The sequence below is a fragment of the Lucilia sericata genome, unplaced genomic scaffold, assembly GCF_015586225.1.
Source record: "Lucilia sericata isolate MDLA Ls3-8-SP2 unplaced genomic scaffold, ASM1558622v1 Contig000850F_arrow, whole genome shotgun sequence".
NCBI classification, from domain to species: domain Eukaryota; kingdom Metazoa; phylum Arthropoda; class Insecta; order Diptera; family Calliphoridae; genus Lucilia; species Lucilia sericata.
In genome coordinates this window covers 107078-133409 of record NW_023994842.1, presented here as the reverse complement: position 1 = coordinate 133409, position 26332 = coordinate 107078, and the positions used below count along the sequence as shown (strand labels likewise).

The window sequence follows — 26332 nt, the reverse complement described above, 5'->3', positions numbered from 1 at the left end:
AAACAAAAATTTATAATTTCCTTAATAATATAACGTTTACTTTTCAAATTACACCGATTTTACAAAACATTAAGCAAACCCCTACATAGTTTACCTTTTTTACTTCAACTCTACACTTGATTATTTTACTTGACACTTCTTATTTAAAACCATATGGCATCTCTTTGAAAACTAAAATGTCAACACATTCCTATACAACTCTGTTATTTTTGTGTTGGGAATAAAAATCTATTGACAGCAGCCAACAACAACAATAAGAAAAAATTTAACGAACGGCCATATTGAACTTGTACAGAAACGAACAAGGAAAAAAAGAGAGATTTTTTCTTGTGTCTACGTTCGTCGCGAAAAGTCGCAAAAAGGTGATTAATTCATATTAAAACGTAGAATAAATTGTAATTTTTTAGTTTGCAAAATCTTTAAACGTACTTCTGTTAATTAATAAAAGAAAAATAAGCATTAAAAATCAAACTAATTAATAACAAGTGTTGAGTAGAAAAAGCAAAAAAAGCTAAGAAACGTAAAACAAATGAAATCTAATTTTTCTTTTCAAAGAAAGTGATTACAAAGAAATAAAAAAAAGTAACCGCCCGTCATTCTGCCCAACATTTTTTTTCTTTCTTTCACAGTGTTTTTGTATTTTTTTTAACAACAAAAAATTTTAACATAGAAAATTTTTTCTCTTCTTTTTTCCATTTTTTTACGGATTTTTTGTTGTTGGTGTTGGTCGTTTAATCATTGACTTCGTCGTTCGTTGCTCATTGTACGGTGTTTTCTTCTTTTCTTTCTTTTTCGCTGCCACTGCTGCTGCTTCTTCTTTTTTGGGGCTGCTGCACTTGTAACTTTTGTACTAAAACAACTACAACACAAATATCAATCTACGTTTCTCTTGTGCTTGTTATTGTTGTTTTGCTTGCTCCCTTTGTGCTGCTGCTGCTGGTGTTGTTGTTGGGTCTTATGCTTTTTTATTTGCTTTGATACTACAACGAAACGGGATGATGATGTTTTTATTGTTGGTGTATGTGTTGTGATATGTTTTTGGGGTCATTTTATTAACAAATGTGTAAAAAATTGCATATACAAAAAAATATATAATTCATTTGAAAGTTAAAAGAATTTAGTTTAAAAAGGAGATAAAGTTATACAGATTTATAACGCATAAGAGGCAAACAAGAAAATTACAAGGATAATATTGAGAAAAAAAGTTGCAAACAAAATAAAAACAATAAAAAACTTATTAAACTACTAGTAACAAAGGAAACACAACAACAACAAAATGGGCACAAGGGAAGATGAATATGATTATTTATTCAAAGGTAATTATTAATTGATATTTATAACTTTTTAAATTGGAGTTTAGTATAATTTTAAGCTATTTATTGTTTATTTTTTATTCTTCTATTTATCATTTAATTACTCATAATTTCCCTTTAGGTTTTTGTATTTGTTCATTGAGTATTAAATGCAAAATCTAACTTCTGCTGTCAGAAATGATATTGACTGATTAGAATAATGTTGCCAGATTTTTTATTACAAGATTGCTTTCCTACGGAAATATTTGAGTAAATTTTGAGTAGGAATTTATTTTATTCTTTAATTGTTGAACTTGTCAATGATAACCCGATTTTCAGAATACTGAGGAATTCCATTGTTAACTTAAAAAATGTTGAAATCTTTCTGTTAAAACTATTTCATTCATAAACTTTTTTGTACATATCTGGGAAACTATTTGGAAACCCAATCTATAATTTATGAGTTAGATATAATTTATGTTCCCGTACTCGTCCGGATTTGAAAGTTTCAATTCAATATATCGACTATATTCAATAGTCTCTATAATAAATAACACAAGTTTTTAGGATTACAAAAAACTGCTTATTTCGCTAGTTCGTGAAGTTTTTTTTACTTTTTTTACAATATATTTCTACGGCTATATCTTATACCATTATAGGTATAAATAATTATAATGAGAATTTGAAATTTTGCATTATTTGCTAAATTGTTTATAAATATATTAAAGAAATAGATCTTTTTCTAGGAAAATGTTTATAAACAAAAAGAGTTTTTCATGAAATTTAAAAATGTTGTTTTAATTAATATAAATATCATATTTTATGAAATTTAATGGTGTAAAATAAACCAAATTGTTGTTTTGGCCCAAGACCAACGTTATTATACTGATACAGAGCGATAACTCGAATTTCGCCTAATTAGTAGAAAAAATATTTTCAACAGCAAATTATCCAAATTAATAGAATTTGAAGGAAAAATATAGATTGATTTGCATTCATAAAATTTTATGTTTAAAGATATAGAAATTAAAAAATATGTACTAGGTATAAAATTATTAAAAAAAATTTGAGCTACGGATGCGAGACTGTTTTCCTCAAAAATTTTGCCATCACAATACTATTTTCATGAAAAAGAGAGATATCGTCTATCGAATACAGTCCCTCAATGTTTTGTTTTTTTCTGATATAATATGAGAAATAATAACATATAATTTATTATAAATCATTTAATTTCGTTTAAAAAAAATTAAACCCATTTTTTTTTTTAATTTGTTTCGAAAATGTTAAAATTTAAAAATTTCTATTAAAAATCAAGATTTCTTAATTTCTATAAACATTTATTAAATATTTTTTATTTCTATAGTAAAACTTTTTTTATTTAATTTCCTCAATATTTTAAAATTTCTATTTCAATATTATGAAATTTCTGTAGACCGTTTTTCAATATTTTTTTCATTTCTATTGAACATTTTCAAAATTTTTAAAATTCTATCGAAAATGTTTAAAATTTTTATATTTTTTTAATCCTGGTTTTATGAATTCCTGTGTTTTCAATATGTTCTTTAATGTTATTTTTTACATTTTGAATAACAAATTTTGGAATATTGGGCGGAAAAATATTTACAATATTTTGATATAGAAATACCCTATAATTTTAGTGGGTGTTGACCTTTCCTTCCTCTTCCCCCAGCATTAAGCGAAAAGTTCTCTCAACATCTGGCAATATTATAACAATATTGGCATTTTTGTATTTAACAAGATGACGTATGTTTTGTGTGTGGTTGAGTGTGTTATTTTTTCCTAACACAGAGTTTTAATTGTTAAAGTCATTAGCTAATTTATTAGTTGTTTTATACAAATATATGCAAGCAGCAAGAGTAAACATTTAGTAATTTTAAACTTTGCAAATATTTGTTATTTTAGGTTAAATTAATACATAAAAATACTTTAGCTAATTGTGGAATAATTGAGAGAGAATAATTATGTGTTTGCGAGTGTGATTACTCCCCCACAACCACAGATGACAGAAACTGACAGACTTTTTTTTACAATACTTTTATCCCTCATATACAATAGTTATGTATGTATGTATGATAATGTATGAGTAAATACCTAGTTATTTGGTGAAGTTCATTTCTTTTTCATTTTCTCTATTTATATTTAATATTATTGTTAGTTATATTTAATTCTTTATTTTTTAATATGACACGTTGCATAAAACTCGTTTATTTTAATTCTTTTACTCAGCTGTTTTTTATCCTCTATTTTGATTTTTATATTCTACTCACTTTTGCTGTCCCACTCTCTCACATAGTACTCCGGTATAATTGTAGGTTTTTTTTGATTTTCCGTTTTTTACTTTCTTTTTCAATTGTTTTATTTTATCAATTGATGATAATTTCTTTTGGCTTTATCTTTATTATTCCAAAGTTTGTCTGATTAGATTTGTATTATTTAATAAAACAAAAACAATGTTGAAAAATTGTGGTAATAATACATAATATTCTGGTTATTAATAGAAGCAATTAAAATGCATTAATAACTTCTTAATGTTCTAGTACTAGAGAGGAGTATTTGAAAGCTTTGAAGGCCTTTCAAAGACATAGCAAGGTAGTGAAATGTGTCTGGACAAGCTTAAGTTCTTACGGAATAATTTTAAACCTAAGAGAGTCAAAAGATTTCAAAAATAGTTTGTGTTTTTTAAGTTTAGTATTTCCAAAGATTCCATTAATTTCTAAATTACTTAAGAAAAGTAAATTTAAAACCTTACCCCTCTGCCAGAGACTTTGTAGAACAAATGTTATAAAACAAATGCAATCCCCCAAAAACCTCCAAGCTAATATACACCAAAAAAACTCAATGCAAATATTGTCGTCATTCGCATTTCACACTTTCGATGACTTGTGTATTGTGTTATCGTGCAATTTTATTATTTTTATTTATTCATGTTGTTGTTGCTAAAACACAACTTGTTTCTCAAATATTTACTGATATGTGAATATTTTTATTATTATTTTTTTTTAACTTTTTCTTATTAATGTATTTAATTTAATAAAACAAAAGTATTCAATGACTCACACCAACATTTGTTTTTGGTGTTCAAAGTAGGTATTTCTCATACATATATCGCAAACCTCGCATCATAATACCCAACACATTTGGTTTTGAAGTGATTAATAGAGCCAGCTCTTTAGTATGGTTGCTGGGTTGATATGTACATATGTAGTCATCATAATTGGGTTTCCAAGTCACTAGAACATTTTATTTATTTTTTTTTTGTATGTTGTATAAAGAGCAATAGGGCTTTTAAACAATGTATTTTTCACATTGTTTCTTTTACAAACATTTTTCAAATAGAAAAGAGCTATGAGGTTTTAGTATAATAAAAAAAAGTAATCATTTAATTGTGTTATTTTATAACTAAAAACCTTGTTCACAAATGTGTAGTTAACAAGTTTAAAATGTCCTGTGGGATTTCCTTAACTAAAGTAAAACAAAAATTATACAAATGTTCTCACTAATTTGCTATTTAAACTAAATTAATTAGTCATAAACTAAGTATGAAAAAATATATATTTTTTTATAAATAACAATTTCTTATTAAAGTAACCACAAAATACCTATAATAAATTTATTCATATACATATTTAAATGGCCTCTTTTTTTAAATTATCGTCAGTCTTCGATTGTCTTCATGTTAATAATACTCCCCCTTATTTTTATATCTGTGGTAAAAATAATTTATTTGTTTAACTTTTATTCTTATTTTCTCATCATATTTATGGTTCATCAATTTACTAAATAATTAAATGCTACTTTATTTATTAAATTTTCCGTTTTCTATAAAATTTTATAGTATGCCTTAGTTTTTTTGTGTTACTATTGTGTAGTCTCATCATCAATTAATGTCGTTGTGTATTTTGTAGTATTTAAAAGCGTTTTTTTGTTATTGCAACTATAAGTTCAACCAAAGTCATAAAGTAAAATGTTAAAGAGTATTTTTAAAGGATGTGTTTTATGAGGAACAAAAGAAATTCTAAAAACTCAAATCAGAAGATAAATAGATAGATAGATAGATAGATAGATAGATAGATAGATAGATAGATAGATAGCCAAGCAAAATGTTACTAAAAAACATGACTCAACATTGTTTTAAGTATTAAATGCATACAAAAGACATAAATATTAAACAGAAAGATATCAAACAATATTAATTTATGTATATTTCATTTTTATTATTTATGCAAGAAATTTTTTTGAATGATATTTAATAATTTTAAAATTTATCAAACAGAATTATCGTTCTTTTTAATGCTAAACGTCAGTTTTTTATCAGGATAAAAAGGCGTAATCCTCAATTATTAGCGTTTTTGCGGTGTTATTGTTAAGTGTTGCTATAAATATTTGTCAAGTATGGAGCTAAAGAACATTACATGTTGCCCAACGATATGGCAACATATTGTCGATAAAATAGTTTTACAATATCATTTTACAAATCTGATAAAAACTGTGTACAATTTTTCCAATAACACTATTCGTCTATTTACCCTTTCATTGCAAAATCATTCATTCTTCCGATTAGTTTACTTAAAAACTCAACTCAATAAAATTATTTTTAATATGATAATTTTATTTATTTTGTTCGTTTAATAACTCTTTTGAATTTAGCTTTTGACATTCATATTTATTACTATTACTTTATACAGTTACTAAACTACGCCTTTTAATTTTGATTAAATTGAAATATTTACATTTGTATCGTAATATTTATGTATATTTTAATAAAAAAATTTAGTTTTACTATATTTATATATTCTGATAATACTATCACAAATACGGCCTACATATTTATAAATTACATCGCAAGAAAAAGAGCGACTAGCAAATTATAGAGAAGAGTTTTAATTGTTTATAAAAGTACTTATTGGTAATTAGAATTATTAATAATAGATAGATAGATAGATAGATAGATAGATAGATAGATAGATAGATAGATAGATAGATAGATAGATAGATAGATAGATAGATAGATAGATAGATAGATAGATAGATAGATAGATAGATAGATAGATAGATAGATAGATAGATAGATAGATAGATAGATAGATAGATAGATAGATAGATAGATAGATAGGTAGATAGGTAGATAGATAGATAGATAGATAGATAGATAGATAGATAGATAGATAGATAGATAGATAGATAGATAGATAGATAGATAGATAGATAGATAGATAGATAGATAGATAATGGATGGATAGATAGATAGATAGATAGATAGATAGATAGATAGATAGATAGATAGGTAGATAGATAGATAGATAGATAGGTAGATAGATAGATAGGTAGATAGATAGATAGATAGATAGATAGATAGATAGATAGATAGATAGATAGATAGATAGATAGATAGATAGATAGATAGATAGATAGATAGATAGATAGATAGATAGATAGATAGATAGATAGATAAATGGATGGATAGATAGATAGATAGATAGATAGATAGATAGATAGATAGATAGATAGATAGATAGATAGATAGATAGATAGATAGATAGATAGATAGATAGATAGATAGATAGATAGATAGATAGATAGATAGACGACTTATAATAATTTATATCTTAACTCTAACTTTCAATACACTTATTCATAGCTCAAATGTACAATTAATATTATTAAACAAAACATTTCCTTTTTTTCTTTTCAGTTGTACTAATTGGTGATTCTGGTGTCGGTAAAAGTAATTTACTCTCACGTTTTACGCGCAATGAATTCAATTTGGAATCGAAATCAACGATTGGTGTGGAGTTTGCCACACGCAGTATAGAGGTAACAAAAATATATATGAAAAGCAAAATTTATCAAAAAAAAAAAAAAAAAACCTTCAAAAACAAAAATGCATAAACAAAAATATGTACATGATAATGTATCATATAAAATAATACTTATAACGCCAAAAGGACGTACAAGCAAAACAAATAGAATGGTTAGGCACACACCAAAAAAGTGGGAGACTTTATAGTGGGGGCTTTTTATTATTATTATTGATTTTTTTTATACTGTTTGTGTTTTAGCTCCTACTGAATATAAGGATACTCTACTATAAATTTAAATTCGACAATTTATAGTTGATTTTTTTTTGTACACTCTCTTTTGACTTCTTTTTTTTTCTGACGTTTGCTGTTTCCTTTTTTCTTCTTTTTCTTTTTGCACAAACACAGCAAAGGTTAACAAAGTAATTGTTTAGGTCAGGGATATAAATACATACTACGTACATACATATGTACATATAAACTCAAATTCATTTAATGTGTAAAATATGTTTGTAGGAAGAATAATAAAAATAATAATAAAAGAACTTTAAATTTGAGTTAAGCTATTAAGGGATAACGTACCTTTTTCATTTTTCTGTTGAATGCTTAAAGTACGTGACTGAAATGGAAGATTTTAGAAATATTTGTGAAATTATTAGAAGGTTTTGGTGTTGAAAATAATGAAAATAATATGAGAGAATTTTTTTTGTAGATAACTTCGACTGCAATCTGAATCATAATTAATATAGTGTCTGGACTATTTTCTAGTCTATAGTCTTGACAACTGACTAGTCTATAGTCTGGACTACTGTCTAGCCTATAGTCTGTATTATTGTTTAGTTTATAGCCTAGTCTATAGTCAGAACTGTAGTTCAGAATATAGACTATAGTTTGGTCTTTATTATGTCTATAGTGTAGTTCATGGCCATACTATAGACAGAACTAAAGCCCAGACTATAGACTAAACTATAGTCCAGGCTATAGTCGACTACTGTATAGTCTACTCTATAGTCTGGACTATAAATTAGTCTATGGTTTAGTCCATAATCTAGTCTATAGGTTGACCTATTGTCTAGTCTACAGTATGGACTACTGTCTAGTGTATAATCTGGACTATCTCTATTATTAAGTTAATTTAAAAATAATAAAAATTTCCTTTTCGTAATATGTATTTAAATTAGCTCATATTTTAACATTATTAAACAATAATTTGCAATAAACATTCCCTCAAAATACTTTTAAAAACACATTTACCAACAAAAACAAAACCTATTTCTCTCTTTGTTAACGACACCATTGACATTTTTGTTAATTTGGGTAAAAGGTTTAAATTTATGAATAATAAAATATAACAACAACATCCACATCATCAATGTAAACAAAAGGCAACACCTTAAAATTATCTTACTTTTTTTCATATTTCTAAAACTAATTTGTGTTCTTTTGTTTTCCTATTTCGTCCTTAAAACTAAAAAACTATGTGTGCGTGTGTGTGTGTGTAGGTTGATGGTAAAACAATTAAGGCTCAGATATGGGATACAGCTGGTCAAGAACGTTATCGTGCTATTACTTCAGCTTATTATCGTGGCGCTGTTGGTGCTTTGCTTGTATATGACATTGCCAAGCATTTGACATACGAGAATGTCGATCGGTGGTTGCGGGAATTGCGTGATCATGCCGATCAAAATATTGTTATAATGTTGGTGGGCAATAAATCGGATCTAAGACATTTAAGATCCGTGCCCACGGATGAGGCGAAATTATTTGCCGAACGTAATGGCTTAAGTTTCATTGAAACTTCAGCGTTAGATTCTACTAATGTTGAAACTGCATTCCAGAATATACTCACAGGTAAGAATAAGATTGCTTTCGATTTATTTAATGGAAATTTATTAATGTTTTGTAATTGTTTTTAGAAATTTATCGCATTGTTTCTCAAAAACAAATACGTGATCCTCCGGAAGGTGATGTTATTCGTCCCGGCAATGATGTACCCATTGATATTAAGCCGACTGTTACTAATGATGTACGCAAACAGTGCTGTCAGTGACCGCCTTATAGCTGCCCCCACAACAACAACAACAATTATTACACCTTTAATCAACAACAACAACAACAACAGAAACACGCTAAAAGCCCATGTTATCTTTTAAATATAATTTCCATTACTATTCTCTAAGAAGCTGTTATTTAGTGTGACAACAACTATGAAAACAAAAACTACAACAACAATCCAACTATAATCCAAAACAAAAGCTTTCTCATAATGTAACATCCTTTTTGAAAGCTTAAAAACAAAATAAGAAACAAAAAAGCTTCTTTTTTTGAAAAACAAAAACGGATTTTTTTTTAAATATTTTAAATTATTTCTCCTATTATTTCTTCTTTCCCCTCTTTAATTAAATTAAAATAAATTTATCCAAAATATAGCAAACTTTTCCTTTTCAAGAAGAAAACAAAAAAAAAAGAAAAATTATATTATAGTATATAAAAGAAAACAAATCAAAACAAAAACAAGTTTTTTAAGCAAAAGTTTCATATTTTTATTTCAAAGAAAATCTTTTCTTATTTATGCTCGCCGCTGGCTTTTTTACACACTTTATATTTCTTTTTCATACTTGTTTAACATTTCTTAAGTTTTTATTTAAAAATCATCGCCAACCAACACCCAAAACCTAACTATTATTTTCGCTTGTAATTCTTTTAACGGTTTTTTTTTTATTGTCTTTATATTGATTTGCTATATATTTCAGTTTTGAAAAAGACTTTTTTGATTTAGTTTCGCCTCTTAATAACATTTTTTATAATATAAATTTAATATTTTTACATTTTAAATTTATAAAACAAAAACAACAACAAACAAGATAAGAAATTTAAAAAAGCAAAAATATATAATATTAAATTAAAAATTAAAGTATATATATATTTGCGCGTAATTTAAAGAAAAATAACAAAAAATAAAATTTAAATATAATTTCAAATGAAATAAAAATTAAAATTTTGAACAATTAAAACAAGTGGGGGCTTTTTTGTTTGTTTGTAGAGATAAAAAGAAGTCTTTAGGAAAAAGGCTGAGGATTGTAGTGTATATGTATCCATTCTGTGCTATAGTTTAGTCTGGACTAGTCTGGGCTATAGTAAAGTCTACTATCTGAACTATAGTCAATTCAATAGTCTCGATTGTAGTCTAGCCTGTTGTCTGAACTATAGTCTGTAGAATCGTTTTGTATATGGCCCGAACAATAATCCAAAGTCTGGACTACAATGGAATCTGAACTATTCTTTAGTCTATAGTCTGGACTATAGTTTAGTCAATAGTCTGGGCGAGAGTCTTGTCTAGAATTTAGTCTATTTTCTGGAATGTAGTCTAGCCTAAAGTCTTAGCTTATTGTCAGGTCTAGCCTATTGTCAGGAATAAAGTTTAGTCCATGAACACTATAATATATAGACTAGACTATATTAAGTCCATAGTTTTTGCTGTATTCTAATCTGTAGTCCTCTTATGTATATGATATAAATTACTAAATTAGCCGTTAAACTAACTCAAAGGTTGCCAGTATTTTTAGTTATTCAACAATGTTTAGAACTGAACTGAACATACACCACAAAACATAAAGAGAAAAAACCAAAATAACTAAACATACCCCATAATTTTGACATTTCACGTGTTATTCTTTTGTTTTGATTTCGTTTTTCAAAGAAAAACACGCGGTGCAAGACATTTAATTCTTTTTTTTTACAATAAATAAATTAATTTATATTAAATTATAAAATGGGTAGATCTAAAAAGAAACATCCTAAAAAACGTACCGCTGCCTTTAAGGAAAGTGAACCAAGTGAATTGGTTGAGGCACCACATTCCTTTATCATACATCGCGGTCTATCCTGCCCGTATATAACGGATTTAACACTAGATTTTCGTCGTATTATGGAACCCTTTACGGCCAGTGAATTGAAAGAAAAGAAAATGAATCGTATTAAGGATTTTGTGGCTGTTAGTAGCTTTTTCCATGTCTCACATATGGGTATTTTCAATAAGGCCGCCACACAATTGTCTTTTAAAGTTTTAAGGTTGCCGCGCGGACCCACTTTGACATTTAAAGTGCATCAATTCACGTTGGCTCGGGATGTTATCTCACAAAATAAGAAACAATTTGTGGATGAAGATATTTTCAAACATTCACCTTTGGTGGTGATGAATAATTTTACAGGGGATGGTAAACATTTAAAATTGATGGCTTCCACATTTCAAAACATGTTTCCAGCTATAAATTTGGCAGAGGTGAGAGTTTGAAAGTAAACAAAGAAAAGAGAAATGATTTTTAATAACTTTTAACTTTTTTATTTTAAGGTCAATATTGCAACTATTAGAAGATGTGTGTTGTTTTCGTATAATCCTCAAACCAGTTTAGTCGAAATGCGGCACTATTCCATACAAGTGGTACCGGTGGGTTTAACAAAGGGTGTCAAGAAATTGGTCATGGGTAAAATACCCAATTTGGCTAAATGTGAAGATATTGCTGATTTTATAATGCAGTAAGTTTAGTTTAAATGAGAGTTATTTCATAAACGATTAATTTATTAAAATATAATTAATTTATAATAGAGATGGCAATGCCTCCGAATCAGAGGCCGAAGATGATGAAAATTCACAAGTAGTTTTGCCTCAAACTCTCAAGCGCAAAGGTAATTTGGAAAATAACAAATCAGCTGTACAACTGTATGAAATAGGTCCCCGTATGACCATGCAATTGATGAAAATTGAGGAAGGTTTATTAACTGGTGAGGTACTTTACCACGATCATATTGTTAAGACAGAGGAGGAGAAAGAGGAACTGCGTAAAATGATTGAAAAGAAACAAAAACTTAAGGAACAACGTAAAAAACAACAGAATGAAAATCGTGCTAAGAAACTAAAGGAATTGGAAAAGAAAAATAAAAATTCACAACAAAACGCGGCGGCAGCAACAGAAGGAGAGGAAGAAGAAAATAAGTACAGCGATTTGGAAGATGATGCTGTTTATTACAAGGAAGAGGTGGGTGAGGAACCAGATGAAGAATTATTCAAATCCACAGAACCAGCCAGCCGTAAGAGACCAAAACTTCCACACAGTTTGAAGAATCATAAAAAACCCAAATTGGAGAAGAAGGATTCCTTCTCTAAAGATAACAACAGCTTTAAGGACAAAAAGTTTGGCGGTAAAGATAAGAAAGGCGGTTTTAAGAATGGTTTTAAAGAAAATAAATCTTTTAAATTTAATAAAAGAAAATAAACCGCAAATTTTATAACTTAAATTTAGTTTTTTATTATAAATACAAATATTTAAATAAATTTTTGAAAGATAAATTTAACCAAACATTTTTTGTACCATACCCTTATACTGGGCATTACTATTCTTCCAACTATCTTTTGTCTTTTGATACAAATTGGCAAATTCTTTTTTATCCTTAAAATCTGCGACTTTCTCTATGGTCTTTTGGGCCAATTCATATTCGTGCATGTGATAATAGGCCATGGCACGGCGGTAAATACTTTTCTCCGAGGGCGCATTCATAGTGTCCACAAAGCTGGTCTGATACAGCACATCATCGTAACGTTTTTCATTGAGTAAACAAGCAGCCAAATTGGTTTGTATTTGTATGAATAGTTCCTGCATATCTTTGCCGGCTACACCATCGCGTTTTTTAGTTAAACCCTCGAAATTCTTATAGGATATTAAACACTTGGCGGCTTTGGCAAAGTATTCATGGGCGAATATGGGATATTTTTTGAACATTTTCACTCCATTCTCTTTATACTTTGAAGCCAATTCATACATTTCTGGTACGGTTAACTGTTGTATACCCTTGGTTTGTTTTATTTCCTGTAAAGTTAATACTATTTTTACATCCTCTCCGGGAGTTTTAGTTTTTATAGTACACTCTGCTGTTTCACCCAACATCATTTGCTGCACCAAGATTTCCAAATAATAATCAATTGGTGTTATTGCGCTGCCCATTTCCATGATTTGATCTTTGTTTAGAGTGTTTGCATTTAACCATTGCGTTTCCCTGTCCTTGAGATTCTCTACTTGTTCAACATTAATTACCACTTTAGCCACTTGATGGGGCTTTTCTACTTTTGTAAATTCCAGCGCCAGCACTTTTTTGTATAAACCTTTGCGTTCGAGTTTCCATTCGGTGCCTACATACCATTCCATTTTGTGTACCATTTTGAGGAAATTATTATATATTTTTTTTTTATTTACAAACGATTTTGTTATTTATTGTTTAATATTTTCTTCAGTTTAGTTTTTTGCAAATTTCTCGTATTTTCTACAGGAAATATATACAAATATGGCATCACTAATTTTTTTAATTAGAGATGTGTTGTTTTCGATATAATGTTAATTAGTTATGGTAAATTGTGACAATCGAAAATAAATATGTATATCGTATGTATACCTGAAACGCAAACGGCCCTAACTCACCAAAAATTCAAAATCGATTTTATTGTTGATTGTAATATATTGCATCAAAACAAATGTCCACACCAAAAATTGGAGTCCTCCGACAAAAATTACCGATTTTTTTGACAAAAAACAAAAGGCCCTACCTACAAAAACATTTAAATATTAAAGGTAAAAAGTCCAATTTATCAATTTTTATATATGCCAAAATGATAGGTTTCACTATTTAACAATTTATTTATTTACTAGAAATAAATCGCGTTGATAGAAACAAACTTTTCAATTTAAATAGTTTTTCGCTACTTTCGCTACTAATTTTAAAAATGTTAGGTGACGATATACAAAAAATCTTAAAAATTCGACAAATATTTCGGTATTTTGTTAAATTAGGTTTTCTAAATTTTGAAAAATTTAATTGTATTATTGTTATCATACTAAATTTAAACAAATTTTAATGTATTTTTTTAATTTGTTAAATTTGAATTTCGTTTTTATTTAAAATCGTTGAAAATTTAAAAACTTAGCTGATAACATGGCTGGCTTACAGTCGATTTTATGCAGCTGTCGACATTTTTAGCGTCAGCCGCCGCCGCCGTTAATATTTGTCAGCGCAGGGATCTGACCGGCTATTTTTGTTTTTCCCAAATTACAAAAGTGATCTTCTAAAAAACACTCCAACGGAACTGATTACATTCCTTAAATTCCGGAAATATATTACAAACACACAAAGCAATTATGACTTCATCAATTAAACGTGGTGCATTTATAGTATTTGAGGGATGTGATCGCTGTGGCAAATCCACACAATCACGTCTGTTAGTGGAACATTTACAAAAGTCTGCTATACCGGTGAAACACATGGTATTCCCCGAACGTACCTCTGATATAGGAAAGCTAATTAATGGTTATTTGACGAATAAACAAGATTTAAATGATGAAACTATACACCTGTTGTTTGCCGCCAATAGATGGGAACATAAAAATGAAATATTGAAATTATTAAAGTCGGGCACTACTCTAGTAGTGGATCGTTACTCTTATTCGGGTATAGTGTATAGTGCGGCCAAAGGTATGTCTTTGGATTGGTGTAAGAGTCCTGAAAATGGTTTGCCTAGACCAGATATTGTGTTCTATTTAAAGGCTGAAGCAGATGCTTTACTGGATCGTGGCAATTATGGTGAGGAACGTTATGAGAAAAAAGAATTTCAAATGAAAGTTGCCAAAATTTTTGAGGACATTTACGAGAAGGAGAAAGAGTATTGGTATCAAGTTGATGCCCGGCAAAGTCCGGAGAATATACATGAGAAAATTAAAGAGAAATTTGAGGAGGTTTTAAGGCAGGCGGAGATAAATGAAGTAGGCAAATTAAAGTGGTAAATACTATTTAGTTTAATATGAAACTTATTTGTACCCTAGAGTATTTTTCATATAATTTGTAAGGTATGTTTTACATAAGTTTAAAATGTAATTATTATTATTGATATTGATATATATTATTGATATAAATTCATAAACAAAGAAAATGTATTTAATAGAATCAAATAAATATAGAGGTTTTTATCATTGAAAATGTTGTTTTATTAGAGTAAGATTTTTGAAAAAATCTCAATATTTTTTTTTGGAAATTAGGTAAAATGTATGTAATATGTTAGAATTTAAACCCATCTAAACATCGACATGTTTAGGTTTTTATCAAAATTTTATAAAATTAGGACGAATACGAAAATTCGATTTTCGAAATTGACAAAAATTTGTTAAATGTCAATAAATTTGTCTGTATTCGAAAATTACTTCGGATTTACTAAAGTTATTAAATTTACATTCTTGAAAAATATAAGAAAGTTTGAAATTAAATTCGAATTTTCGAAATTTAGAAAAACCACTTTAAATCCTTATACTTACAAACAAAATAAGATTCCGGATTAAAAGAACAACTTAATTAGCAGGATAAATAATATATTTTATTAATAACTTTGTTCCAGTAGCATTGGCATGTTTTTCTAATTCGGACAAAAACCTCCAGCACTGGAACATATCAGATACAGTGTATATAAAATAATAATATAATAGTGTTTCATTAAATGTGTATAATAAATAAAAGAATATATTCGAAATATGTTAAAATAATAGTAAAATAAATTCATGCATAAAATATTCAATCGTTTCAAAAGTCTTTATTCCAAAACATGAGTCGTCTTTATGCCGCCGCATTCTGTTACAGTTTTAGCTATTTCCGACAATTGTTTATAATGTAATAGCTGTTGTGCTGCAGTAGCATTGCGTAGATTTGTACGACATCTTTCATTAGCCTGATAACACCAAGCTTTTGTCATATTTAGTTCTAAATGAGCGGTGGCTAGTTTTTTCTCTACCGCTCGACTGGCACGTGATAATACCACAACCATTGTAAATATATCAATGGCGGCGTTAGCTAATCTATTAAGGATATTCTGTTCATTTATAATATTTTTGCCATATTTGATGAGAAGAGACTCCACTGTCTGACCAAATAAGTCTATACATTCGGCAGTTGCTTGGCCATGAGCTTGCAATTCATTTACTATAAAAGGTGATAAATTGGTGCCGCCTATACCCACTGTTGTGGCAGCACGTCGTGAAGCTTCTTTAAATATTAAACCCAAATTGGCTGCAGGATTTTTAAAGGCCTTCTGCAATTCTTTCAAATGGGAACCAGCATATTGTATGCCCGTTAAAGCCACAAATAATCTTAAAATATCATTTGTTCCCTCGAAGATTCTAAAGATACGTAAATCTCTTAAAACCCTTTCCAAACCAGCTTCTTTCATATAACCCATGCCGCCGAGTATTTGTATGGCTTCATCGCATACATACCAGGCTGCTTCGGATGCAAATACTTTTGATATGGCTGCTTCTAAGTGATAATCTTGACTGCCAGCATCCATATTTTGTGAGATGGTAAAGGCCATTGATTCTGTTACATATTGCAACATGCTCATTTGTGCCAACTTCTCCTTTATGCCCTCATATTCCATCAGTTTTTTACCAAATTGTACACGATTATTAACATGATCTACTGCCTTTTCTATACAATATTTCATGCTGCCCGATAGTATGGCTCCCATGCCATAGCGGCCAGTATTTAAAATATTCATAGCCACTTTAAAGCCTTCACCTTCTTCGCCCAAAACATTTTCCACCGGAACTTTAACATTATCCAAATAAATTTCTGTGGTACTAGAGGCATTAATACCCATTTTCTTTTCCGGTGGACCATTAGTTAAGCCACCAAAAGCTCTTTCTACTATAAAAGCAGTTACTTTATCCTTTTTCTTTCCTGTTGTCTTATCCACAACTTCAGTTTGTGCAAATAAAGTAAAAATATCAGCAAAACCACCATTGGATATCCAAATTTTGGTGCCATTCAATATATAATGTTTTCCATCAGCCGACTTCACAGCTTTACATTTAATAGAACTGGCATCGGAACCAGCACTAGCTTCTGTTAAAGCAAAAGCAGCATATACTCTGCCGGTAGTTACTTGCGGCAAATATTTGGCTTTTTGCTCGGGAGTGCCATATAATAAGATACCCTTGAATCCTATACTTTGATGGGCTCCCAAAGTGATGGCTAGACCCAAATCATTGTAACCCACTATTTGTCCCAAACGCCCATATTGTGTATTATTAATACCCAAACCGCCATATTCTTGTGGCACTTGTGCAGCAAAACAACCCAATTCCCATAATTGTTCCAAAGCTAAATCATCTGTTTTACAATTTTCATCACTTTTGGCCGCATCATTATATTCTTTATAGAATCTTAAAATAGGTTCTTTTAAGCTTTTAGTAAGTTCCTTATCCTCCGGACTCAGAACATCGGGATAAGGAAAAACTTGTGGAGCTACTAAATTGCCCCGAAATATATTGGCCATAAAAGAAGCATTTGTTTTTGTGCCTTCTTTAACATCATGTTGTTCTCTAGTCCTGGGCAAAGCAGCTGAGGAGTAACGCAGTAAATTTGGAGTTTTAGTTGTAAGCAACACTTGTTTAGTAATTTTTAACATTTTCTTGAAATTTTACTTAATTTGTAAAGAAAAATTATTGTCTTTTGTTTGGATGGGATGTTTTTGGACTTTGTTCACTTCTTGCCACAAAAAAATCGTCTTTATTAATCTTTTATTGTAGCGTACAGTGCTGCCGGAGAAAAGTAATTTGGATAATCCAGTCAAGCAAGTGTTTAATTTTAAAAGAAAAAACGTTGCTTTAAAAAAAATATAAAATGGTCTGGTTGTTCAAAATCATGAAGTAAAGAGCAATCCAAATACATCTCTTCTATGTGACTTTTTTGTCTATTTTTTCTTTTAAACCATATTTTCACCACAATTTTCTTAAAAACCCTGATTTTCAAAAACGGTTTTTTCACCAAAAAATCATTTTTTTTTTGCTAAAATACAGTTTTGTACCTTAAAAACAGTTTTATACCCCCAAAAATCAGTTTTTCTTAAAAACCGTTTCAGTACAAAAACGTATTTTTCATAAAAAATTTTGTCAAAATTTAGCCATTCAATTCCTTCTATTAAAAATGTGAAATTTATTCCCTTTTTGAACGAAGAATCAATCAAAAGTTAAACAAATAATTAACAATTTAATTACTTCACAAAATACTTATTAATTTTATCGTTTATTCTTAAATATATTACAAATCTTTATGAAATAACAGTTTTTAAATATATATTTACTATACATAGAACATATAAATAACATATTTACTATCGCGTTTCTAAATTCTCTATTCAAGTACATGTGTCGTATTTACTCCACCAGCTTCCGTTATCTGTTTCGCTATTTCGGATAATTGTCTATAGTGTAAAATCTGTTGACTTGAGGTAGCATTACGGAGATTTGTTCGGCATCTTTCATTAGCCTGATAACACCAGGCTTTTGTCATGTTAATTTCATGTTCAGCGGTAATAAGTTGTTTTTGTACCGCCCGACTGGAACGTGATAAGACTACAACCATGGAATATATATCAATGGCAGCATCAGCTAATCTATTAAGGATATTCTGTTCGTGTATGATATTTTTGCCATATTTGATGAGAAGTGACTCCACTGTCTGGCCAAATAAGTCTATACATTCAGCGGTGGCTTTGCCATGAGCTTGTAGTTCTGTTACTAAAAATGGTGAAAGATCGGTGCCTCCAATACCCACGGTACTGGCAGCACGCCTTGAAGCTTCCTTAAATATTAAACCTAAATTGGCAGCAGGATTTTTGAAGGCTTTTTGCAATTCTTTTAAATGTGAACCGGCATATTGTATACCAGTCAAGGCTACAAATAATCTCAAGATATCATTAGTGCCTTCAAAAATTCTAAAGATACGCAAATCACGCATTACTCTTTCGAGGCCGGTTTCTTTCATGAAACCCATACCTCCGAGTATTTGTATAGCTTCATCACACACATGCCAAGCTGCCTCTGAAGCAAATACTTTTGATATGGCTGCCTCTAAATGATAATCTTGACTACCAGAATCCATATTTTGTGAGATGGTAAAAGCCATCGATTCTGTGGCATATTGTAAAACATTCATTTGGGCAATTTTCTCTTTTATTGCCTCATATTCCTTAAGTTTTTTACCAAATTGTACACGATTGTTAACATGATCCACTGCTTTTTCAATGCAGTATTTCATGGTTCCCGACATGGTGGCGCCCATGCCAAAACGACCATTATTTAAAATGTTCATGGCCACTTTGAAACCTTCTCCCTCTTCTCCCAACACATTTTCAACGGGTATTTTAACATCTTCAAAATAGACTTCTGTTGTAATTGAAGCTTTAATGCCCATTTTCTTTTCGGGAGCACCATTGGTAACACCACCAAATGCTCGTTCTACTATGAAACCGGTAGGCTTTTCTTTTTTCTCGCCCGTGACTTTGTCCACAACTTCCGTTTGAGCAAATACTGTGAAAATATCGGCCATTCCACCATTGGAAATCCAAATTTTGGAACCATTTAATATATAATGTTTACCATCGGCCGATTTAACAGCTTTGCATTTAATAGAACTGGCATCAGAGCCGGCACTGGGTTCAGTTAAACAAAATGCAGCAAATACTTTTCCGGTAGCTACTTGTGGCAAATATTTGGCTTTTTGCTCGGGTGTGCCATACAATAAGATGCCTTTGAAGCCAATACTTTGATGGGCACCCAATGTAACACCCAAACCCAAATCATGGTAACCCACAATTTGCCCAAGACGTCCATATTGTGTATTATTCAATTCCAAACCACCATATTCTTGTGGCACTTGTATGCCAAAACCTCCCAATTCCCACAGTTTATCCAAGGTTTTTTCATCAGTCTTGCCATCTTCATCACTTTTGGCAGCATTATTAACTTCTTCGTAAAACTTTATAAAAGGTTCCGATAAGCTTTGTGTTAGCTCCTTGTCCTCTGGACTAAGAACATCTGGATAGGGAAACACTTGTTGTGAAACTAAATTTCCCCGGAAAATATTGGCCATAAAAGAGTTATTTGTTTTTCTATCTTCTTTTAGTTCATTCTGTACTTTTACCTTGGGCACGGCAGCCGTAGAGTATCTTAGAATATATTGCGTTTTAGGAACCTGTATCACTTGTTTACTAATTTTCAACATTTTGCTTAGGACTTTTTTCTTTCTTTCGTTCGTATTAAAATTATAGTAGATGTGGTATTGTCTTGGACTTTGCTCCGCCACTCACTTGTTTTCACCGACAAATCTTTTGCTCAATGTTTATTTGTAACGAACAGTGATGCCGGAAGAAACCTCTTTATTTGTACAAAAACAATAATTTGATTGCCATTGCAGAGTTGGTTGCCAGATGGATTTGTTGTGGTGTTACCCAAACCAAATAGGCAAAAATGACCAATCTATTTATCTATCTATCTACTTGATGGATTTGTTGTGGTGTTACCCAAACCAAATAGGCAAAAATTACCAATCTATTTATCTATCTATCTATCTATCTATCTACCTATCTATTTATCTATCTATCTATCTATCTATCTATCTATCTATCTATCTATCTATCTATCTATCTATCTATCTATCTATCTATCTATCTATCTATCTATCTATCTATCTATCTATCTATCTATCTATCTATCTATCTATCTATCTATCTATCTATCTATCTATCTATCTATCTATCTATCTATCTATCTATCTATCTATCTATCTATCTATCTATCTATCTATCTATCTATCTATCTATCTATCTATCTATCTATCTATCTATCTATCTATCTATCTATCTATCTATCTATCTATCTATCTATCTATCTATCTATCTATCTATCTATCTATCTATCTATCTATCTATCTATCTATCTATCTATCTATCTATCTCTATCGATCTGAGGAAACACCAACCCAATGAAGTGATTATTAATTAATTAGATATGGTCACCCGAACTCACTTGTATTTAGGGTTCAATAGTTGAAACGAAAAGTCGACTTTTCGACTTTTTTCATTTAGTTAAAAGTCGACTTTTCGACTTTTTGCATTTTATGAAAAGTCGATTTTTCGACCTTTCGACTTTTTTCATTTAATTAAAAGTCGACTTTTAGACTTTTCGGCTATAAGTATTTTATAAATAGTCGACTTTTCGACTATTTTCGACTTCTTTCGAATTTTTTTCGAGTTTTTCCGACTATTTTAGAGTTTTTGACTTTTTTCCACTTTTTTAAAATTTCCGACTATTTTTGACTTTCTTCTACAATATTCGAGTTTTCGACTTTTTCCGACTTTTTTCGACTGTTCGACTTATCGGCTTTTTTCGACTTTCCGACTTTCAGACTTTTCGACTTTTATTAACAAAGTCGACTTTTCGACTTTTTTCACAGACGATAGTCGAGTTATCGACTTTTTTGGAACAAAATAGTCGACTTCGACTTTTCTACTTTTTTCGACTAAAAGTCGATTATTCGAAAGTCGATTTATAGAACCCTACTTGTAACGCACATAAAGAAAACAACCCGATGAAAAATAAAACAAACCGTAACAGCTGTTTTATCAAAATAAACATTTTTTTTGGTGTGGTGAGTTATTTTTGTTTACAAATATGTGTTTCTGCACGTGGAAAAGACGCAAAAACTCGTTTTCATTATTTACATTTTCAATATGTGTTTATGCACGTGGAAAAGATTCAAAAAAATTGATTTTCATAATTTACTTTAAAAAAAATATTTTTGATCAATTAAAATATGTATATAAATGTGGAAAGGAACAAATCTGATAAAATATAAATATATTTGGGATTATATCGTTTTAATAAAAAAACATTCAAAAAATTTTACTATAGCCGTATATATAAAATGATATATAAGTGCTATCGGACGATCTTGTGCACGATAAAAACCTATATAGAACTTTAAGTTGGAAGTGTAGAAATCGGATGACATACATTTTTTTCCAGATTTCATCGTTCTAGGGTGTGTACTACAACAACAAACTTTTTTTTTACAAAAAATGTTATTATAGTTGTATATATAAAATGATATATAAGTGCTATCGGACGATCTTGTGCACGATAAAAACCTATATAGAACTTTAAGTTGGAAGTGTAGAAATCAAATGGCATACATTTTTTTCCGGATTTCATCGTTCTAGGGCGTGTACTACAACAACAAACTTTTTTTTACAAAAAATGTTACTATAGCCGTATATATAAAATGATATATAAGTGCTATCGGACGATCTTGTGCACGATAAAAACCTATATAGAACTTTAAGTTGGAAGTGTAGAAATCGGATGGCATACATTTTTTTCCAGATTTCATCGTTCTAGGGTGTGTACTACAACAACAAACTTTTTTTTTACAAAAAATGTTACTATGGCCGTATATATAAAATGATATATAAGTGCTATCGGACGATCTTGTGCACGATAAAAACCTATATAGAACTTTAAGTTGGAAGTGTAGAAATCGGATGGCATACATTTTTTTCCGGATTTCATCGTTCTAGGGTGTGTACTACAACAACAAACTTTTTTTTACAAAAAATGTTACTATGGCCGTATATATAAAATTATATATAACTGCTATCGGACGATCTTGTTCACGATAAAAACCTATATAGAACTTTAAGTTGGAAGTGTAGACATCGGATGACATACATTTTTTTCAAGATTTCATCGTTCTAGGGTGTGTACTAAAACAACAAACTTTTTTTTACAAATAAAATTATATATAAAATTATATATAACTGCTATCGGACGATCTTGCGCACGATAAAAACCTATATAGAACTTTAAGTTGGAAGTGTAGGAAACAGATGGCATACATTTTTTTGTAGATTTCATCGTTCTAGGGTGTGTACTACAACAACAAACTTTTTTTTTAAAAAAATGTTACTATAGCCGTATATATAAAATGATATATAACTGCTATCGGACGATCTTGTGCACGATAAAAACCTATATAGAACTTTAAGTTGGAAGTGTAGAAATCGGATGGCATACATCTTTTTCCGGATTTCATCGTTCTAGGGTGTGTACTACAACAACAAACTTTTTTTTTTTTAAAAATGTTACTATAGCCGTATATATAAAATGATATATAAGTGCTATCGGACGATCTTGTGCACGATAGAAACCTATATAGAACTTTAAGTTGGAAGTGTAGAAATCGGATGGCATACATTTTTTTCCGGATTTCATCGTTCTAGGGTGTGTACTACAACAACAAACTTTTTTTTTACAAAAAATGTTATGGCCGTATATATAAAATGATATATAAGTGCTATCGGACGATCTTGTGCACGATAAAAACCTATATAGAACTTTAAGTTGGAAGTGTAGAAATCGGATGGCATACATTTTTTTCCGGATTTCATCGTTCTAGGGTGTGTACTACAACAACAAACTTTTTTTTTACAAAAAATGTTATTATGGAAGTATATATAAATTGCTATATAACTGCTATCGGACGATCTTGTGCACGATAAAAACCTATATAGAACTTTAAGTTGGAAGTGTAGAAATCGTATGGCATACATTTTTTTCCAGATTTCATCGTTCTAGGGTGTGTACTACAACAACAAACTTTTTTTTACAAAAAATGTTACTATAGCCGTATATATAAAATAATATATAACTGCTATCGGACGATTTTGTGCACGATAAAAACCTATATAGAACTTTAAGTTGGAAGTGTAGAAATCGGATGGCATACATTTTTTTCCGGATTTCATCGTTCTAGGGTGTGTACTACAACAACAAACTTTTTTTTTACAAAAAATGTTACTATAGCCGTATATATAAAATGATATATAAGTGCTATCGGACGATCTTGTGCACGATAGAAACCTTTATAGAACTTTAAGTTGGAAGTGTAGAAATCGGATGGCATACATTTTTTTCCGGATTTCATCGTTCTAGGGTGTGTACTACAACAACAAACTTTTTTTTTACAAAAAATGTTACTCTAGCCGTATATATAAAATGATATATAAGTGCTATCGGACGATCTTGTGCACGATAGAAACCTATATAGAACTTTAAGTTGGAAGTGTAGAAATCGGATGGCATACATTTTTTTCCGGATTTCATCGTTCTAGGGTGTGTACTACAACAACAAACTTTTTTTTTACAAAAAATGTTACTATAGCCGTATATATAAAATGATATATAAGTGCTATCGGACGATCTTGTGCACGTTAAAAACCTATATAGAACTTTAAGTTGGAAGTGTAGAAATCGGATGGCATACATTTTTTTCCGGATTTCATCGTTCTAGGGTGTGTACTACAACAACAAACTTTTTTTTTACAAAAAATGATACTATAGCCGTATATATAAAATGATATATAACTGCTATCGGACGATCTTGTGCACGATAGAAACCTATATAGAACTTTAAGTTGGAAGTGTAGAAATCGGATGGCATACATTTTTTTCCAGATTTCATCGTTCTAGGGTGTGTACTACAACAACAAACTTTTTTTTTTAAAAATGTTACTATAGCCGTATATATAAAATGATATATAACTGCTATCGGACGATCTTGTGCACGATAAAAACCTATATAGAACTTTAAGTTTTAAGTGTAGAAATCGGATGGCATACATTTTTTTCCGGATTTCATCGTTCTAGGGTGTGTACTACAACAACAAACTTTTTTTTTACAAAAAATGTTACTATAGCCGTATATATAAAATGATATATAACTGCTATCGGACGATCTTGTGCACGATAAAAACCTATATAGAACTTTAAGTTGGAAGTGTAGAAATCGGATGGCATACATTTTTTTCCAGATTTCATCGTTCTAGGGTGTGTACTACAACAACAAACTTTTTTTTTACAAAAAATGTTAATATAGCCGTATATATAAAATGATATATAACTGCTATCGGACGATCATGTGCACGATAAAAACCTATATAGAACTTTAAGTTGGAAGTGTAGAAATGGGATGGCATACATTTTTTTCCGGATTTCATCGTTCTAGGGTGTGTACTACAACAACAAACTTTTTTTTACAAAAAATGTTACTATAGCCGTATATATAAAATGATATATAAGTGCTATCGGACGATCTTGTGCACGTTAAAAACCTATATAGAACTTTAAGTTGGAAGTGTAGAAATCGGATGGCATACATTTTTTTCCGGATTTCATCGTTCTAGGGTGTGTACTACAACAACAAACTTTTTTTTTACAAAAAATGTTACTATAGCCGTATATATAAAATGATATATAACTGCTATCGGACGATCTTGTGCACGATAGAAACCTATATAGAACTTTAAGTTGGAAGTGTAAAAATCGGATGGCATACATTTTTTTCCAGATTTCATCGTTCTAGGGTGTGTACTACAACAACAAACTTTTTTTTTTTACAAAAATGTTACTATAGCCGTATATATAAAATGATATATAACTGCTATCGGACGATCTTGTGCACGATAAAAACCTATATAGAACTTTAAGTTGGAAGTGTAGAAATCGGATGGCATACATTTTTTTCCGGATTTCATCGTTCTAGGGTGTGTACTACAACAACAAACTTTTTTTTACAAAAAATGTTACTATAGCCGTATATATAAAATGATATATAAGTGCTATCGGACGATCTTGTGCACGTTAAAAACCTATATAGAACTTTAAGTTGGAAGTGTAGAAATCGGATGGCATACATTTTTTTCCGGATTTCATCGTTCTAGGGTGTGTACTACAACAACAAACTTTTTTTTTACAAAAAATGTTACTATAGCCGTATATATAAAATGATATATAACTGCTATCGGACGATCTTGTGCACGATAGAAACCTATATAGAACTTTAAGTTGGAAGTGTAGAAATCGGATGGCATACATTTTTTTCCAGATTTCATCGTTCTAGGGTGTGTACTACAACAACAAACTTTTTTTTTACAAAAAATGTTACTATAGCCGTATATATAAAATGATATATAACTGCTATCGGACGATCTTGTGCACGATAAAAACCTATATAGAACTTTAAGTTGGAAGTGTAGAAATCGGATGGCATACATTTTTTTCCAGATTTCATCGTTCTAGGGTGTGTACTACAACAACAAACTTTTTTTTTACAAAAAATGTTAATATAGCCGTATATATAAAATGATATATAACTGCTATCGGACGATCATGTGCACGATAAAAACCTATATAGAACTTTAAGTTGGAAGTGTAGAAATCGGATGGCATACATTTTTTTCCGGATTTCATCGTTCTAGGGTGTGTACTACAACAACAAACTTTTTTTTTACAAAAA

At 29.9% G+C, this 26332-nt stretch overlaps 6 protein-coding genes across 7 annotated transcripts; 3 read left to right on the top strand and 3 right to left on the bottom strand.

The window, feature by feature from the left end:
- The first annotated feature begins 208 nt into the window (after positions 1–208).
- Positions 209–9578, top strand: LOC119608563 (ras-related protein Rab-11A). Of its 2 annotated transcripts, none has more exons than XM_037963025.1 (5): positions 209–362; positions 1108–1316; positions 7006–7127; positions 8614–8962; positions 9028–9578. In XM_037963025.1, exons 2-5 carry the CDS (start codon positions 1277–1279, stop codon positions 9159–9161), a joined length of 645 nt encoding a protein of 214 aa, XP_037818953.1. In that variant the 5' UTR covers positions 209–362; positions 1108–1276; the 3' UTR covers positions 9162–9578. The 2 variants fall into 2 exon arrangements, with proteins under 2 accessions (XP_037818953.1, XP_037818954.1); XM_037963026.1 differs by having other exon boundaries at positions 323–582.
- Positions 9579–10782: 1204 nt separating this feature from the next.
- On the top strand, positions 10783–12406 carry LOC119608564 (protein Peter pan). Its single transcript, XM_037963028.1, has 3 exons — positions 10783–11393; positions 11463–11647; positions 11718–12406. Exons 1-3 carry the CDS (start codon positions 10884–10886, stop codon positions 12382–12384), a joined length of 1362 nt encoding a protein of 453 aa, XP_037818956.1. The 5' UTR covers positions 10783–10883; the 3' UTR covers positions 12385–12406.
- On the bottom strand, positions 12368–13538 carry LOC119608565 (peptidyl-prolyl cis-trans isomerase CPR6). Its single transcript, XM_037963029.1, has one exon. The coding sequence runs from the start codon at positions 13321–13323 to the stop codon at positions 12460–12462; it is 864 nt and encodes a 287-aa protein (XP_037818957.1). The 5' UTR covers positions 13324–13538; the 3' UTR covers positions 12368–12459.
- Positions 13539–14159: 621 nt separating this feature from the next.
- LOC119608574 (thymidylate kinase) lies at positions 14160–15124 on the top strand. Its single transcript, XM_037963039.1, has one exon. It carries the CDS (start codon positions 14296–14298, stop codon positions 14935–14937), a length of 642 nt encoding a protein of 213 aa, XP_037818967.1. The 5' UTR covers positions 14160–14295; the 3' UTR covers positions 14938–15124.
- Positions 15125–15495: 371 nt separating this feature from the next.
- On the bottom strand, positions 15496–17791 carry LOC119608567 (very long-chain specific acyl-CoA dehydrogenase, mitochondrial-like). The gene has a single exon (XM_037963031.1). It carries the CDS (start codon positions 17604–17606, stop codon positions 15735–15737), a length of 1872 nt encoding a protein of 623 aa, XP_037818959.1. The 5' UTR covers positions 17607–17791; the 3' UTR covers positions 15496–15734.
- Positions 17792–18204: 413 nt separating this feature from the next.
- Positions 18205–20347, bottom strand: LOC119608561 (very long-chain specific acyl-CoA dehydrogenase, mitochondrial-like). Its single transcript, XM_037963023.1, has one exon. The coding sequence runs from the start codon at positions 20201–20203 to the stop codon at positions 18332–18334; it is 1872 nt and encodes a 623-aa protein (XP_037818951.1). The 5' UTR covers positions 20204–20347; the 3' UTR covers positions 18205–18331.
- Positions 20348–26332: the final 5985 nt, after the last annotated feature.